Raw genomic sequence first — 17633 nt, 5'->3', positions numbered from 1 at the left:
TGAGGTACTCCTATTTTGTAGGCATATATATTTATAATTGTTATATCTTCTTGGATTGATCCCTTGATCATTATGTAGTGTCCTTCTTTGTCTCTTGTAACAGTCTTTATTTTAAAGTCTATTTTGTCTGATATGAGTATTGCTACTCCAGCTTTCTTTTGATTTCCATTTGTATGGAATAACTTTTTCCATCCCCTCACTTTCAGTCTTTATCTGTCCCTAGATCTGAAGTGGGTCTCCGGTAGACAGCATATATATGGGTCTTGTTTTTGTGTCCATTCAGCCAGTCTATGCCTTTTGGTTGGCTCATTTAATCCATTTACGTTTAAGGAAATTATCAATATGTATGTTCTTACTGCCATCATGTTGTTTTGGATTTGTTTTTGTAGGTCTTTTTTCTTCCCTTCCTCTTTTGTTCTCTTGTGATTTGATGACTATCTTTCGTGTTGTGTTTGGATTGCTTTTTCTTTTTGTCTGTGTATCTATTGTAGATTTTTGGTTTGCGGTTACCGTGAGGTTTTGATATAGCGGTCTATATATATACAAGATTGGTTTTAGTTGCTGGTCTCTTAATTTCAAATGCTTTTCCAATATCCTGCATTTATATTCTCCTCACAATGATGGTTTTGATATCATATTTGTGTGTGGATGATTTTCTACCTTTTCAGTATGTTTGTCTTTACCGGTGAGCTTTCCCATTTGTAATTTTCTTGTTTCTAGTCGTGGCCTTCTTTTCTGCCTCAATAAGTTCTTTTAGCATTTGTTGTAAAGCTGGTTTGGTGGTGCTGAATTCTGTTAGCTTTTGCTTGTCTGTAAAGCTTTTGATTTCTCCATCAAATCTGAACGAGAGCCTTGCTGGGTAGAGTTAGAGTATTCTTGGTTGTAGGTTTTTTCCCTTTCATCACTTTAAATAAATTATGCCACTCCCTTGTGGCCTGCAGAGTTTCTGCTGAAAAATCAGCTGAAACTCCCTTGCATGTTATTTGTTGCTTTTCTCTTGTTGCTTTTAATATGTTCCTGCTTGGGTTTATCCTGTATGGGACTCTCTGTGCTTCCTGGACTTGAGTGTTCCCTTTCCCATGTTAGGGAAGTTTTTGGCTATTATCTCTGCAAATATTTTCTCAGACCCCTTTTCTCTTCTCCTTCTGGGACCACTATAATGCAAATGTTGGTGCATTTAATGTTGTCCCAGGTCTCTGAGACTGTCCTCATTTCATTCTTCTCTCTTTATTTTCTTTCACAGCAATGATTTCCACTAATCTGTCTTCCAGCTCACTTATTCATTCTTCTGTCTCATTTATTCTGTTATTGATTCCTTCTAGTGTATTTTTCGTTTCAGTAATTGTTCATCTCTGTTTTTTAAAGTTTCTGGCTCTTTATTAAACATTTCTTGTATCCTTTCAGTATTGTGCCTCCATTCTTTTTCTGAGATCTTGTTATCTTTACTATCATTACTCGGAATTCTTTTTCAGGGTGATTGCCTATCTCCACTTCACTTAGTTGTTCTTCTGGGGTTTCATCTTGTTCCTTTGGAACATATTTCTGTGCCGTCTCATTTTGTCTAACTTTCTGTCTGTGGTCTCCGTTTCTCAGGCTGCAGGATTTTAATACTTGGTTCTGGTACCTACCTGCTGGTGGGTGAAGTTGGTCTAAGAGGCTTGTGCAGGCTTCCTGGTGGGAGGGACTGGTGCCTGCCCACTGGTGAGTGGAGCTGGGTCTTGTCCCTCAGGTGGGCAGAGCCATGTTAAAGGGTGTTTATAGGCTATTGGCTCTGGATGACTATAGGCAGCCTGTTTGCTGATGAGTGGGGCTGTGTTTCCACCCTATTGGTTGTTTGGCCTGAGGCATCCCAGCACTGGAGCCTGCAGGCTGTTGGGCAGGGCCAGGTCTTGGTAGCCAAATGGCAACCTCTGGGAGAGCTCACACCAATGAGTGTTGCCTGGGGCATCCACCACCAGTGTCGTTGTCCCCACAATGGGCCACAGCTGGCCCCCACCTCCCCAGGAGATCCTCTGAGACCCACAGGTAGGTCTGGTCCAAGCTGTAATGGAGTTACTGCTTTGTCCTGGGCCCCAGTGCTTGTGAAACTTTTTGTGTGCTAAGAATGGAGTCCCTGTTTCCCCCAGTCCTGTGGAGCTCCTGTACTCAAGCCTAGCTGGCCATCAAAGCCAAATGCTCTGGGGGCTCCACCTCCCAATGCCAGACCCCCAGGCTGGGGAGCCTGATGGGCTCAGAACTCTCACTCGTGGGAGAACCTCCACAGGTATGGGATTTGATTATATCACTAATGTGCCCCTCCTACTGTCTTGTTGTGGCTTCTTCTTGGTCTTTGGGTGTAGAATATCTTGTTTGGTAGGTTCAAGTCTTTTTGTTGATGGTTGTTCAGCAGTCAGTTGTGATTTTGGTGTTTTCATGAGAGGAGGTGAGCTCAAGTCCTTCTACTCTGCCATCTTGTCTCTCTCCTTCTGCCACCTTTTCGCTTGAGTTTCAGAAGGATGATTCTGGTCTCATGCTGATGTGTGTGTGCTGTTGGTTCTGAAGTTCAGCCAAGGCTTGTCACAGAGCAGTCAATGGCAACAGGGTTGTGGTTTAAATGGTCTTATGTATATGGTGGTGGGGGGACTGAAAAGCTTAGTAGTATCAGGGTTTTCGAAAACCATTTAAAAATAAATGACAGTAATCTCTGGAGGGAGAAATGGGAGTTTTCACTTAAGAGTTTGATTTACAAGATCATAGTAAGACTCAGGTTTGGGAACACAGCAGGCTTGAAAGTTTTTCAGAGACCATGAGACCGTTTTGAACCAGCTCTGTTAGCCAAGCTCCTGGCCAAGACTTGACAGCAAACTGGTCCACAGGGTGCTCTGGACAGATCCACGACTCAGGTGAGTCTCCCTGTGAATGGTGGGAACCGTGCCAGGGACTAGCCGACTCTCGGGGCAGACCTTGAGATGTGGCTGCTCCAGAAACCACTAGAGCTGGACCATGGTCACATTTAACCCCAGGCTGGAATGTTATACAGAAATGCACTGAATGCCAAGTAGCTAGAGATGATTTTATTGTTACACAGGGAATGCAAAACATTTATTCTGCCCCCATGCCACAGTCTTCTGTTTGGTGTATGCTGCTTCCATCTCCAGGCACTGCCTCTGTCTTGGGGTCCTGGCCTATAGCAGCTCTGTGAGGGACCAATGTAGGGGTCCTTCTCCCATTTCGTAAGTGAAGCAGAGTGGTCTGAACTTGCCATGGTCACGGTTGGGGTGGCGTGGAATGGGATCCTGATCTTAACAGTTCCTTGTCTGGTTGCTGACTCCCAGGCTGCCTCTGAGTTAACACCACCTTACTAAGGCAGGGCAGGCATCGTGGGTTAGGGCTGGGCTTGGAGGTGGACAGACTCCACACAGGGGATCTGAGAAGTTGAAGGCATTCACGTGGGAATCTGAAAGCTGATCATGGTAACAACGGAGGCTTGGGACCAGGCCCCAGTTTCTTTATGCCCATGGGGACCTGGCTGACCTCACCTTCATGTTTTAAATTACTTCCTCAGTTCCATTAAGCCTTGGTTATTCCTGTTTCTGTGCAGCAAACTGAGGGTTACACATGATGAACAGACCAGTAGGGCCCTGGCTCAAATGAACCGAGTTTCTGGGTACATTACTAAGAATTCTTTTATGGTACATGTCTGGAATTCCTTGTACATCCAGAGAAAACTGCTGTCAGATCACTTCTGTTAAGAAGTGTGGTAGCTCTGGGCAAGCTCAGTAGTGTTTGTAGTTATAAGTCCCCCAACCAGTTCCATCCTAACTAGCTAATCAGCTTCTTCCGTGTGTAAGTTCTGCTGATGGGACGTCTCCTGGAGAATGCTCGGCTGAAAGGCGAGTCTTCTGCCGTGGGGGAAAATACCTCCACATCCTCATCTAGAAAAAGGCAGAAAGACTTAGCATACAGGAAGTAACTGAGAAAAGAACAAAAGAAAATGGGCTTCAACTGCAGAGGGTTACATGTTAAGATGGACTTAAAACCAGCATTGCTTGTAGGTTCTCCCATCCCACAGACACACTACCTGTACTTTTTCAGGGCCCTCCGCCCTTACTGTCAGCACAGAGCTGACAACAAGTAATTGTGAAAATGCAGAATACCTGTGGCGCTTCAGTTAGATACTTTGCAGTTCTTTTTGTCTCAGATCTGTGGCAGTTTTGCTGTTTTGCATGATTTCTATCATGGTCTTGAGGGAAGAGAGCCACTGAAGAGCCCCACCTCCTCCTGCACCCCGCTTCAGTTCTAGCAGAAGGAGGAAACCTCTCTAACCAGTGCAGCTAACAGGGTGAATCCCGTTCTTTCCAGGTGGGGTCGAGGGGAATCCTAGGGTCTGAAGGCTGATTATAATAGCCAGTCCGTTCTCAGACTGAATGTATGGAAACACAGGGGTATAACCCCCGAGGGGAAATGGCTGGCTCTGCACACACCACCTACCACTCATGCTGCTTTCCCCTCAGATCCCAGCGACCACAGACGAGCAGGAAGTGATTGTGTGCCGGCTTCTGTCACTGTCTTCAAGAAGCTGAAGTAATTTGGTAGGATTTTGAGGGTTTTTTTGGTTCAAATACACATAAGTTCTAAAGTGGTATTTCTCTGGGAAGGGCACATGACACTGCGGGGATAAAACCATCCCAAACTGTGGCAGTCCCTACGACTCCTCCAAGACGCAAGTGCCTGAAAACCCCGAGCTAGCTTGGGATAGAGCTAACCAAAGGATAGAAGTTTGATCCTGGTAACATCTCTAGGACCTTCAACAAATTACCTCTGGTGTCTTTACACTGAGAGGAGGGTGCCTTCCCGTGGAACAGCAGCGGAGAGTGGGTCAGCGCCTGCAGACCGCTGGCAGAGAGGCAGCTCCGCACGGCACAGCCGGGAGGCGGGGTGGCACCTGCAGCAACGGCACAGTCAGCACAGCCCGCAGCCCTCACAAGGAAGCCCCAGCCTTCCCGAGGGGCGTCTCTGCAGTGCCTCCTGGCCAACATGCCCGACAGAGCTGCGCGGCGGCCAACTCACCAGAAACAAACACCTCGTCGCCTGCCGTGGAGGGGAGCTGTCGCACACCCAGGCCTGGAGACCTGTCGTCACTCTTACCGACTTGGGAGTCTCCTCTCTGCTTGTCACAGACTCTTTTGGTTTGACACTCAGCCTCCTCCTTGGCAGAAAGGAGTCTCTTCCGAGATCCCAACCCAAACTGTCCCCAGGAGAAGGCTCCCTCAGCCTTAGGCTCACTGTCCCTGGGGGGTGACTGGTCTGGCAGCTGACACACCCCCTCGAGCTCAAAATCCCCCAAGACGGGGGTCTTGGCGATGCTGATTTCAAGGCCTTGCTCCTTCCCCTCCGGCTCCAGCAGCGACACTCCCCCAGGAAGGTCTGTACCGACCTCGCTCCTCCCAGCAGAGGCGCTGAGGCCGCAGTCCACTGCCCTCTTCCGGCGGGGCCAGTCTTTAATTGTGTCAGGAGTTGTCTTCCCACTGTGCTTGGGGGATGGTGTCCAAGGAACCCCGACTTCTGTCTGAAATGGAGAGGGGGTACTAGAGGGGCAGCGGGTGGGGGTACAGGACTGGCAGATATAGGTCTGTCCCCCGCTCTTGCCAGGGGTGCCGTGCGAGGGGCGAACGCAGGGGGGCGACAGGTAGGTGGCTTCGGGTTTGCCTGAGGACTTGTTGGCCCTGGGCACGCTGAGACCAGGGAGGCAGCTCTCCTCTCCCAGAGAGCTCTCCTCCCTTCGCAGGGGCTCGGCTTCTGACAGACAGCTGGGGTCTATCTTTTTAATTCGAAGCTTGGGAAGGCCAGAAGCTTGCATCTCCAGCTCAACCTCATAGGTCTGTGGGCTGGCAGAGGCTCTGGAGGGCCAGGCTGACGCCTGCAGATTCTCTAGTTGTGCGGCAGCCTGGCACTGCTTCCTGTCTGCAGTGCAGTGCAGGTCGTAGCAGGGTGTCAGGGGAGAGCTGGGCCCAGAGGAAGGAGAAGAGGGAGGGATCCCGGGGTTACACAGAGACGGCTTCTCATAAGTACCCATCCTTGACCCCTCACCTTCTTCCACCGGTGAAACGTTGCTTTTTAAGTTATCGCTGCTGTGGTGCTCAGCAGCTCCATCCAGGAGAGTGAGATACTCCGAGTCTCTTGCAATAAGCAAAGGAGAGGATGTATGCCAGTGACTCCCAAAGCTAGTCCCAGGGTAACTATGTGTTTCAGGAGGAGACGGAGGAGAGAGGGTCGCTTCCTTCTGGTTCTTTCTAGCATCTGTGATGGCAGCTGGGTTGTCAGTTATGGCAACCCTCAGAACAGCAGAGCTGTTAGGCTGGCCCTCCGGGAAGTTTCTTTCTGTTTTAGAGGTCTTCTTATGCCTTTTCCCAATTTTAGAAGGCGGTGGAGGGGGTAGGAGGTCAGATCTAGCTATCTGTGAGGCTTTGTGGGGAGTCGAGGGAGCAGGACAGGAGGGAGATGTGGCTACACTGGGTGATTTCTGGGCCTCTTGCCAATCCAGTTCTCCAGAGGGAGGAGATTCTATAGAAAAACTCCCAAGCGGAGTCTCCTCGGAAATACCACGTGAAGGAGAGGTAACAGGTTTTTTTGGAGAAGTCAGAGCTGTGTTCCCTGGTTTCTCTGGGGTTCCAACAGCATCATTCCACGGCTGTGCCGGCTTCTCTGCCTGAGACGCTCCGGAGCCACGGGGGAGCTGGCGTTTCTGACTTGGAGGTGTGCCCACAAAGGCAGCTCGTCTTCGGACCCCCGAGGCTGCTGCCCTCAGAGGCATTCGAGGAGAGTATCTGATGGGAGTCAGACACTCACTCCTGGTCTGGGCAGTTGACGAAACCAGGGCTGCCGGACAGGAGGTGCTTTCTGGACTGGAATTCACCAAATGTGGCCAAGTAGAATTCTGCAAAAATCTAGGTGGCTGACCACCTTGTCTCTGGGGAGTTCTCGGTATTTCTTCAAGAGGAGAGTGACCTTCTGCCAGGGAGTGTCCTTTCTGAGGAGTGGCTTTTGGTCGAGATGGTGAATGCCAGCCGTGTGAGGAGTCTTTTAAGAACTCCTTAAAAATGACCTGTTTGGCAGGGGTCATTTCTGCAGGGGATTTTTGCAGCCTTTCAGGAGTGCGCAACGGAGTTCGTGGTGTATGAGGGAACTTTCTTGGTGTAGCTTTAGAAGAGACTGGAGATTTCCAGTAACTCTTCTCAGGAGTCTGTAAAGAAAAATGCTTATTTCAGTGCTTGAACATCATATTCTCTGAAGAGTGTTTTAATAATGTCTAAGATGATTAAAAAGTCAAATTTGGAAGATTTATAGTCAGCCAAAGGAATGATCTTAAGTTGGATTTCGTATAGTGACACGTTTCCACTTCCAAAACATGACCCAGATTTCACGTGTCCACTTTTTCTAGCACCAAGCACTGTATCCAATCTTAGTTTCTTCTCCTAAGACAAATAGTTTTAACAATTTGCATACTACAGCTAAAACATGCTTTGCCTCTAACTATGTCACTCCACTACTCACAGGTATCTTCTTCTTCAATGAGACAACTATTTCTGATCTTTGCCTAAAGTAACCTTTCAGAGCCACATCACCTGCTGTTGACCTGCATTCAACATGTGCTTTTAAGTACCTGCTATGTGCCAGGCAATGTGTGTGCGGGAGGAGGCCAGGGGGATGAGGTGGAACATGGAATATATGGATATATAAGGCACAGCCTCAAAGATAACATCTCAGAAAGGAAACTCTCCAGCAAAAGACTTCCCTTCCTTCTTGCAAAAATGCAGTTAAATACTCCAACAGGTAAGGAGGTCTGACACCTATTGTTTAATCTTACCTGATCATCTCAAGGGAGTCCTGGTCTAGTTGGCATTTCATGTGGGATACAGACAGATATATAGTATGGCCAATGCAATGACAGGGGCACGCATGGGACAATATGGGAGCACCGGGAGGGTTGGCTATCTAATCCAGCAAAGGGGAGAAAGAGGGAATAGGAATAGCGAGTCAGGTCTTAAAAGAATGGGTGTCAGCAGGTGAAGACAAAAGGTGGGAAAGTGGGGGAGAGGGAACTTCAGGCATAGAAAACAGTATAAGCAAAGGCACAAAAGCGAAAAACAGCAGTTGTGTGCATCCTGAGGCTGCTGGGAAGGTGGAGTGTGAAGCAGAGATGGCTGAGCAGGGATCAGATCATGGAGGTCCTCGCCTGTCCAGGGAGGAGAATGAACATGGTCCTATAGATCTGTGGTTTTCAAACCCTTCCCCACAGTTCCCTCCATATCCTCCTCCATTCTCTAAGCAGTTTTTGGGTTTCCAAACAAAGATTATTATCTTTGAACACAGGGTTCCATTTTAGGAAAACTTAGAAAACCCTGCTTTAACAGATGAAGAGTCTGTAGAGCTTCAAGCAAAGTGATGTGGTCAGAGGAGCGTCCAATGGGGTCACAAAGGTCCCTTTGACCTCCGGGGACAGGATGAATTTGAGAGAGAAGAGGCTACTGAAGTGTTCCAGGCAGAACTGAACTAGGTAGGGCAGGAACTGCAGGGATGGAGAAGAGGGAATGGGTAAGAGATAGTTTGTCAATAAAATGGGCAGGACTAATTGAGTAGCCAGGCCTGAGGAGAGGGGGAAGTCCAGGATGACTCCCAGGTTTCTAACATGGGTGACTGGATCGAGTGGGCAATCTAACAGAAACAGATGAATGCTACTGCACATTTCAGAAGGATATATACGTAGTGTCCAATATAAATGGAAGATGAAGCCAAGAGAGTAGGGCGAGATCTTTCTATCTCCTCCCTGCCACCTTGGCCTCAGTCCAACTGCTAACCTAAGTCCCCATACACCCAATAATCGTTCACTCAAGTCAACCCCAACCACCTCAAATCTCTGTTATTATCTTCTCTTCCCTACTGGACTCAGTGGCTTTCCTTGTCCATGACTACATGCTCCCCAAACTATACTATCTGAAACATCATCGTAATTTTATACCTGATAAGCTATAGGTATTTCAGAACCCAGTGTGCTTCCTGAAGGCCTTTTAATTCGAGCTGAACCCTTCTCGGAGGGACTGATCATCTCAGACACTGCCCCGAAAAGAAGCCTCTTGGGAGACCGAATACTTTGGATTGGAGAATTTTCTCTTTGGTCTGCAAGTCAAAAACAGTGACAATATTTCATTCTTTCTCAACTCCTGCGCCCCCCACCCGCCTCCCGCACCAAATACTCATAAAACAGCCAGTCCATACGAGAAAGATGATAATTCTTTTAGAGCAAATAGGGGCAGATCCCACCTAATTATGACAGCAGTGCCAATAATTGCTGCCTTCTTGAATTTTAAGACTGCATATCAAGCCCAGTCCCTGTGTTAGATGTAGGCAACTGAAATAATTTAATTTGCAAAGACAAATATAAAAAGACATATCTGATAATCCAAGCTAATAATGATAAAAGAATGAAGGACAAACAGCACCTTCCACCTGGAGATGCCTTTCTGTAGGAACATATGGTAGAAATTACAGGTAATTTCCTCTTGAATGAATGAATTACCCACAAGGATAATGTGGACAGCCAGCCGTAGGAATCCAAAGGGATGACTCTGATAATGGTGGCTATGGATTGTTCATCTGGTCATCACTCTGAACCTCAAATATTTATACCGATTCTATTTCTCCAACGTCAAACTTCATTCTTTTCCCAACAACACTTCCCACCAAATTTGCATGGACCTCTGAAGACAGGTAGGCAAGCATTGTTACCTGACTTGACTTGCTGGAATGAGTGAACTCTTTGTATACTTCGAGACTTTGGCTGAGACACAGAGTAGAAGGAACCAGAATTTTTCCTGCTGAATGCCAACTGCTTGATTCGAGGACTTCGTCTCAAACTTACTTCTATAAGAACTGATCACAGTTAGTTCTGACAAGAAGAAATGCAAACTTGACGTTTCCCCACATATTAAACGGGTAAGATTTATGTAACACCACGTACAAGATAGAAATTTGACAAGCTACTGGCTTTGAGATCTCTGAAGTGAGACAAAGATAAGAGGAATATGATACGTGGCCCCAACAAAGTACCAAAAAAAAAACCAACAAAAAACCCCACAAAAACCAAAAACACCCCGACCCCCCCCCCCACTATAATCTGCAGAAGTCTCATAACCTGCCACCTTTAAGAATGATGTAGAGTGAAAAAAGGTTTGTATAGTGTGACTTGTTAAAAAGTATAAAAATCAGTTTTCATATTTATGTTACACATATTTGTATAGAAACAACACCTGTAAGAGTATTATTAAAGCTAAATGTTAATAGTTATTTCTTTTCTTTCTTTTTTTTAAAACATCTTTATTGGAGTATAATTGCTTTACTATGGTGTGTTAGTTTCTGCTGTATAACAAAGTGCATCAGCTATATGTATACATATATCCCCATATCTCCTCCCTCAACAGACTTATTTCTAATTTGTGGGATTACCAAGTGATAAATTTTTGGCTTCTCTGTGTTTTCTAATTTTTCTACAATAAACATAAACTACTTGATTTAAAGAAGTTAGTTTTTGGAAACCCCTCCTTCATCATGTATACTTTAAAAATAAGCCACAGGGGACTTCCCTGGTAGTCCAGTGGGTAAGGCTACATGCTCCTAATGCAGGGGGACCCAGGTTCAATCCCTGGTCAGGGAACTAGACCCCGCACGCATGCTGCAACTAAGGGTCCGCATGTCACAACTAAAAGATCCTGCATGCTGCAACTAAGACCCGGTGCAGCCAAAATAAACAAATAAATATATATATATATATATATATATATATATATATATATATATATATATAAAAGCCACAGCACTTTATATTAACATAGTAGTTTAGCTTCCACTCTGAATCCCATTTCTCTTGTGTCAAAATATTTCTTCTCCAGAAACTCTCAGTACATTGTATGTAAAAGACCATTCACAAGTAAATATGTACTGATATATATTGTGGGCCCAGAGCTGTCACAATGTCTGTAAAATATCTTAGGCTATGCTGAGTGATAATACCTGTATAGAATAGCTTTCATAGAAAGCAGAGGAAACACAAAAACTGAGAACCCTAAAACAAAACAAAAGTAGGTAATACCATCTCCTTTTTCCGGGGACTCTTCAACAACGTCAATTTCAGGACCAGGATCAGAGGACCTTGAGGAACAGAAAGTACAAGGATTATTCAACACCACTCATAAATGATGCATGTCAAAGAGCTACAGGTTCACACCTCACAAGGTAACAAAGACCACAAGTGGTCTTTGGCAAGCACTCTCACACATTACTGTCAAGAGTGAAATGGTAAGAATATTTTTTTTTGGAAAGCAGTTTGACAACATAAAGTTAAAAATATGTATACCTTCTGACCCATAAATTTCACTTCTTACAATTTCCCCTGAAGATAAACAAGCACAAGTGTGTAAAATCCACACACAAATAATGTCCAGAGGGAGCCTTGACAAGAAGGAGTAGATGCACTTCTCCCCACTCTTCCTGTTATGTACAGCTAAGAACCCTGGATATTACATATAAAAGAAGCGTAAGACTCTCAAAGGTGGAGAGAAGAGGCTTGGGACTTTAGGACCTGAGGAGAGACAGGGCAGCGAGCTCCCGGAGCTCCTGGATTGGGCGCTCGACAAGCTGACAACCCCGATACACCAAGAGGTGCAGATGAAAACTGCCCTAAGGAAAGCTAGCTCTCCTTCGCCAAAGAACCAGGAAAGAGGCAGCCAAGCAAGACAGAAACTTTCAGACCAGAACTGCCCTACTCCAACCAAGTGCCATAGAAAGCTGTGGTCCCACCACACGCCAAGTTGGGATCCCAGACTTCCAGCCTTGCCTGGCAGTGAGACTCCCTCCTTCCCCAGGTCAACACATGAATAGATTTTTAAATCAGGCAGTATGCATTCAATGGAACACTACTCAGCAATAAAATGGAATGAACTATTGATATATGCAACAACATGGATAAATCTCAAAATAATTATGCCAAGTGAAAGAGGCCAGACACAAAGAGTGCATTCTGTATGGATCTCCAGCCCCCATAAAATCTACAGAATGCTCTTTGGTTATAAGCAACACAGTTGAGACTAGAGTCACAAAGGTCATGAGAAGGTAAACATGGCCCATAAGATTAGGAGGGCTGTGTAGGTGTATGAAGAAGCTAGACAAGGATGTCATTTACCTGCCCTTGATCTGTCTATGAAGCAGCCTTCTGGAGATTTGCTTATGTACTGGAGTCTCGGCCACACTCTTGGTTAGCAGCTTGCGATAACCTAAAATGTAAAAAGGATAAATTTCACATAATCTTATCAAGAAGGAACAGCAAGGCAAAGGGAACAGTTTGAACTTAAATATGGTTTAATGCTTAGCCGGAGTGGCTCTTAATGGTCTTTTGGACCAAGGTCTAACCATAAGACTCAATTTAACATGATATAACAATTTATCAGCACTATTAGAGTTTAATAATAAATAAGCCAATGTAAAATATTATAAAATTTTAAGATAATATTCCTGAAAAAGTGAAAAGTTCTCATTTATTTGGGCTAACACATCTGTGCACCTACTTGGTGGTTCCTGTATTTATGATTAAATGAAATAAAGCATGTGAAAATGCTGATGTGTCATGCAATAAGACATTTAATATAATGATAAATCTAACTTATGCTCTGGCATAAGTTTTCTCAATAGAGTAGGTATGCAAGCTACTCATGGGAGGACTGGTTTTAAGGGAGATAAAAATGACTAGAAAGGGGAGTGATGTCAGCAGGAATGTGGAGTAAGGACCTCTTAAAAAAACTCTCCTCCATAAAAGGAACGAGAACACTGGCAAAAATTCAAAATCAATTTTTCCAGAACTCTGGCAATTAACCAGTTTGGAACAATCCAGGGAGTATTTATTCAACAAAAGCAGCTGAATCTCATTAAGAATAGCAAGCTTTGTGGAACTTTAACTTGCCCCAATCCCAACCTCCTCTCCCTAGGCCTGTGGTAGCCTTGAGAACCAAAAGCCCATAATTACAGTGAAAACCAACAGCCCAGGAGCCTCTGGATGGAACAGAATGGGATCCAAGCTCCTCCAAAGCCCCATTCCCAGATAACTGTCTATTTGGCCTGTCTGGCGGTTCCCTGGAAAATCCCACTCACAAGGCCTGTCTTTATTTGACCTGACTCAGAACTCATCCAATGCAAACAACTTTTTCCCAGGGAGCATTTACTGAAAACAATCAGCAGCAACTGTAAACATCACAGCTGCCTGAGGTGGTGATAACACTTGGGGTAATCCACAAGCTGACCAAAAGTTTAGATGGGAAAACTGGGGAGTGAGATGTCCCTAAGGGACTCTGCTGACTTCTGACACACTCCTGGGACCCTAAAAGTACATGTGTGGTAGGGCTGTGTGCATGCCCAGGATGGATGTAAGAAGGCCCTTAGCTGTCACCTCTGGCTGACCTTGAGGCTCTGGAAAACAGAAAGAGTGGTAAAATGTCTGGCTGAGTATTGAAGACATGGGCCAATGCACACATAGGGCCCCTCAGCAAAGGCTGGGAAACTTACTGGTTCCGGGCATGTAAGAAAATCTCTGTCCAACCCTTAGCTGACCACTAAGCTAACCAAGCAGAGACTTCAGTGGCTACACATGACAGAATACAGACTTAAAAGACTTAGTTCAGGAAAGTAAACAAACAAAAGCAGTAATGGTAACAACAAACCCTGCCCTGGAGCAGTGGCAATCTGATCGTCAGAGTTGACTCATTATATTATTTAAAATGTCCAGTTATCAACAAAAAATATGAGACAAGAAACAAGAAAGAATGGCCCATACACAGTGGGCAAAAAAATCATTCAACAGAAAGCATCCCTGAGGAAGTCCAGACATTGAATTTATTAGCCCAAGACCTTAAATTAGCTATCAGGAATATGTCCAAAGGAAAAAAAAAATCATATCTAAAGAACTAAAGGAATGTATGAGTGAGCCTGATGACCTGCCAAACAGAGAATGTCAATAAAGAGAGATATCATTAAAAAACAGAACCAAATAGAAATTCTGAAGTTGAAAAGTACACTATCTAAAATGAAAAACTCATTAAAGGGGCCCAGCAGTTGATACGAGGTGGCAGAAGAAAGAATCAACAGAATTGAAGACAAGTAATTGAGATTATCCAGTCTGAGGGACAAAAAGAAAAAAGAAGAAAAATGAACAGTCTCAGACACCCGTACGACACAATCAAGCATAATAACATGGACACAGTGGGAGTCCTGGAGGAAGAGGAGAGAAAGAGGCAGAAAAAATATTTGAAGAAATACTGGCTGAAAACTTCTGATGTTTGATGACAGACATTACGTAGCCAAGAAGCTCAACAAACCTAAGTGTGATAAAGTCAAAGAGAGCCACACCAGACAAATCATAATCAAACTGTTAGAAGCCAAAGGGGAAGAGAGAATCTTGAAAGAATCAAGCAGTGATCCATCATGTACAAGGAACCCTCAATAAGATTAACAGCTGATTTCTCATCAGAAACATAGGATAACAAAAAGGCACTGTGATGAAAGGCAAAGTGCTGAAAGAAAAAGACTCAAGGATTCTATGTCCTCTAAAACTGTCACTCAAACAGGAAGGAGAAATCAGCACATCCTCTCCACCCCCAAAGAAACACCCAAAAAAACAACACTGAGAGAATGTGACACTAGCAGACCAGCCCTAAAAGTAATGTCAGTACTACAGGGAGTCTTTCAGGCTGAAAGGAAAGGGCACTATAGAGCAACATGAATCCACGTGAAGAATTAAAGAGCACTGGTAAAGGCAACTATACAAGTAATGCAAAGGACAGAATAAAAGTATTTTTGTTTGTAATTCTTTTCTCCTTTGAGTTAAAAGATAAAGCAATGATTACAAATGTGCTGATGGGCATACAATGTATAAATATGTAATCTGTATGACAACACAGCCCAAAGAAGGGGATAGAAAACAGAGTTATACAGGAGCAAAGTTTTTGTATACTCCTGAAATTAAGTTGGTATTAACCTCAACTAGATAAATTAAGATACTTAATTGTAACCCCCAGGGAAAGTGACATCACATGAAACAGTGAAGTAGGAAGCTCTAGGGTTTGGTCCCTCCCCCAAAACAACTAGTAAACTAGGAAAAAAAATGATCAGAGTAAACTATTTTGGAACTCTGGAACCTGACTGGCACTTACGACAACCAGGGAAGTGCCTGATGAAGGGAGAGGCTGATATTTAGTAAGGAAATGACATGCACGAACCAGCTACCAGCCTCCTTTCCTCAGTCCTGCTGCAGCTGTGGGGACAGCGGCCCACATTCTAGGAGCAGCTGGCTGGTGGTAGGGCAGACAGTGGGGACCCTGTCTTCCAAATTTGGGGTTATACGGTTCAGTCAGTGTGCTTTGGAGAGTGGAGTCCTATGGGGCTGGTGCAGACATTCGCCTTGGTTTCTGCTCTCTCAGGCTGCAGCAGCTTTCTCCCACTGAATCTAACAGAAGATTTAGAGGGACAGGAACACCTTTTTGTTTTTCCCTTTTTGGAGCCAGACACTTAAGGAAATCTTTGTCAGGTCACTGGCTAACCACAGAGATAACAGAACAGAAACTTCAGTAACCACACAAGAAGGAATACACGCTTTGTAAAATATAGTTTGGAAAAGGCACAAATGGACAGGCCCTCAATAAGCAAAGATCAGCAATTCCTCAGGAGTGGGAGAATTTGATCTCCGGAGTTAACCAACTGTAATATTCAGAATATCTAATTCTCAAAAAAGAATTACAAAGCATACAAAGAAACAGGAAAGTGTGTCCAGGAAAAAAGAATTTGACAGAAACCACCCTTGAGAAATCCCAGACATTGGAATCACTGGTCAAATATGTTAAATCAAATATTCTAAACATGGTCAACGAGCTCAAGGAAAAAAAGAACAAAGAATTAAAAGAAATAAGGAAAACAATGGATAGATAAAATGAGAATACCAATAAAGTGACAGAAATTATAAAAAGGAACCAAACAGAAATTTTTGAGCTGAAAAGTACAATAACTGAAATGAAAGTTCACTAGAGGGGTTCAACCTCAGATTTGAGCAGGCAGAAGAATCAATAAACTTGAAGATAAAACAATCAAAATTATCCAATCTGAGCAGAAAGAAAAAAGGATGAAGAAAAATGAACAAAGCCTGCTTAAGGGAACTGTGGGACACCATCAAGCATAACAATATACAGACACCGGGAGTCCTAGAAGAAAAAGGAGAAGAGAGAAAAGGGCAGAAAAAAGTCGGGAGAAATAATGGTTGTAAATTTGCTAAATATGATGGAAATATACAGGAACAGAGTGTATACTATTGAAACTAAGTCGTATTATTCAACAGGTTTAAATTTAAGGTGTTAATTGTAATCTCCAAAGTAAACACTAAGAAAATAATTAGAAAATATACAGAAAAAAAGATGAAGGGAATCGAAACGGTACACTACAAAAAAAAAAAATCAGCTACAAAAATGGCAGTAACAGAGAAATGAAAGAACAAAAGAGGTATAAGATATATAAAAAAATAAGTAGAAAATGGCAGAAGTCCTTCCTTATCAGTAACTACATTAAATGTAAATGGATCAAGTGCTTCAATTAAAAGGCAGAAATTGGGGACTTCCCTGGTGGTGCAGTTGTTAAGACTCCATGCTCCCAATGCAGGGGGCCCAGGTTCGATCCTTAGTCAGGGAACTAGATCCCACATGCATGCCATAACTAAGGAGCCCGCATGCCACAACTAAGGAGCTGGTGAGCCGCAACTAAGACCCAGCTCAACCAAATAAAATAAATAAATAAATGTTAAAAAAAAAAAGAAAAGGCAGAAATTGGCAGAATGGATTTTTAAAACTATGATCCAACTATATTCTGTCTATAAGCTCACTTTAGATACAAAGAGGTTGAAAGTAAAAGGACAGAAAAAGATATTGTATGCAAAAGAGAGCTCACATGGCTATATTATTGTCAAAATAGATTTTAAGTCAAAAAAGGTTCAAAAGACAAAGTTCATCATGTTGATTTAAAAAATTCAATCCATTAAGTGATACAATTATAAACATATACACACAACTAACAACAGGGCCCCAAACTCTATGAAGCATGAAACTGACAGAATTGAAGGAAGAAAAAAATAGATAAGTCAACAATAATACTTGGAGACTTTAATACCCTGATTTCAATGATAGAGCATCTATACAGATGATCAACAAGAAAACAGAAGACTTGAACACCATAAACCAACTAGGCATAACAGACATCTATAGGCATTCTACCCAAGAGCAGAACACACATTCTTCTCAAGTACACACACAACATTCGCCAGAACAGGCCAAATGTTAGGCCATAAAACAAGTCTCAAAAAATTTAAAAAGACCAAAATCGTACAAAGTATGTTCTTCAACTACAATGGTATGAAATTAGAAATTAATAAACAGAAATTTGTGAAATTAACAAATATGTGAAAATTTACACCCTCCTAAATAGCCAAAGGACCAAAGAAAAAAAATCACAAGGGAAATTAGAAAGTATTTTGAGATGATGAAATTGAAAACACAACATACCAAAACTTACAGGAT

The 17633-nt window shown here is 43.6% G+C and overlaps 1 protein-coding gene across 3 annotated transcripts in view; it reads right to left on the bottom strand.

Moving 5' to 3' along the window:
- Window positions 1-3038: 3038 nt before the first annotated feature.
- The window catches only part of TICRR (TOPBP1 interacting checkpoint and replication regulator), a 43370-nt gene continuing 28775 nt past the window's right edge, over window positions 3039-17633 (bottom strand). Inside the window, exons 16-22 of one of the 3 annotated variants that reach the window (XM_068557546.1) lie at window positions 12215-12305; window positions 11126-11184; window positions 9766-9909; window positions 8999-9156; window positions 5050-7222; window positions 4799-4924; window positions 3039-3914 (exon numbers count right to left, since the gene is read on the bottom strand). In XM_068557546.1, coding sequence (XP_068413647.1) covers window positions 3802-3914; window positions 4799-4924; window positions 5050-7222; window positions 8999-9156; window positions 9766-9909; window positions 11126-11184; window positions 12215-12305 — 2864 coding nt within the window. In that variant the 3' untranslated portion in view covers window positions 3039-3801. The remainder of the gene's footprint in view (window positions 3915-4798; window positions 4925-5049; window positions 7223-8998; window positions 9157-9765; window positions 9910-11125; window positions 11185-12214; window positions 12306-17633) is intronic. The other 2 variants (XM_068557554.1, XM_068557561.1) reach the window with 2 other exon arrangements.

Source organism: Eschrichtius robustus, chromosome 1 (genome assembly GCF_028021215.1).
Source record: "Eschrichtius robustus isolate mEscRob2 chromosome 1, mEscRob2.pri, whole genome shotgun sequence".
NCBI classification, from domain to species: domain Eukaryota; kingdom Metazoa; phylum Chordata; class Mammalia; order Artiodactyla; family Eschrichtiidae; genus Eschrichtius; species Eschrichtius robustus.
Note: the sequence above shows the minus strand (reverse complement) of the source record. Positions and strands in the feature narration are given on the sequence as shown.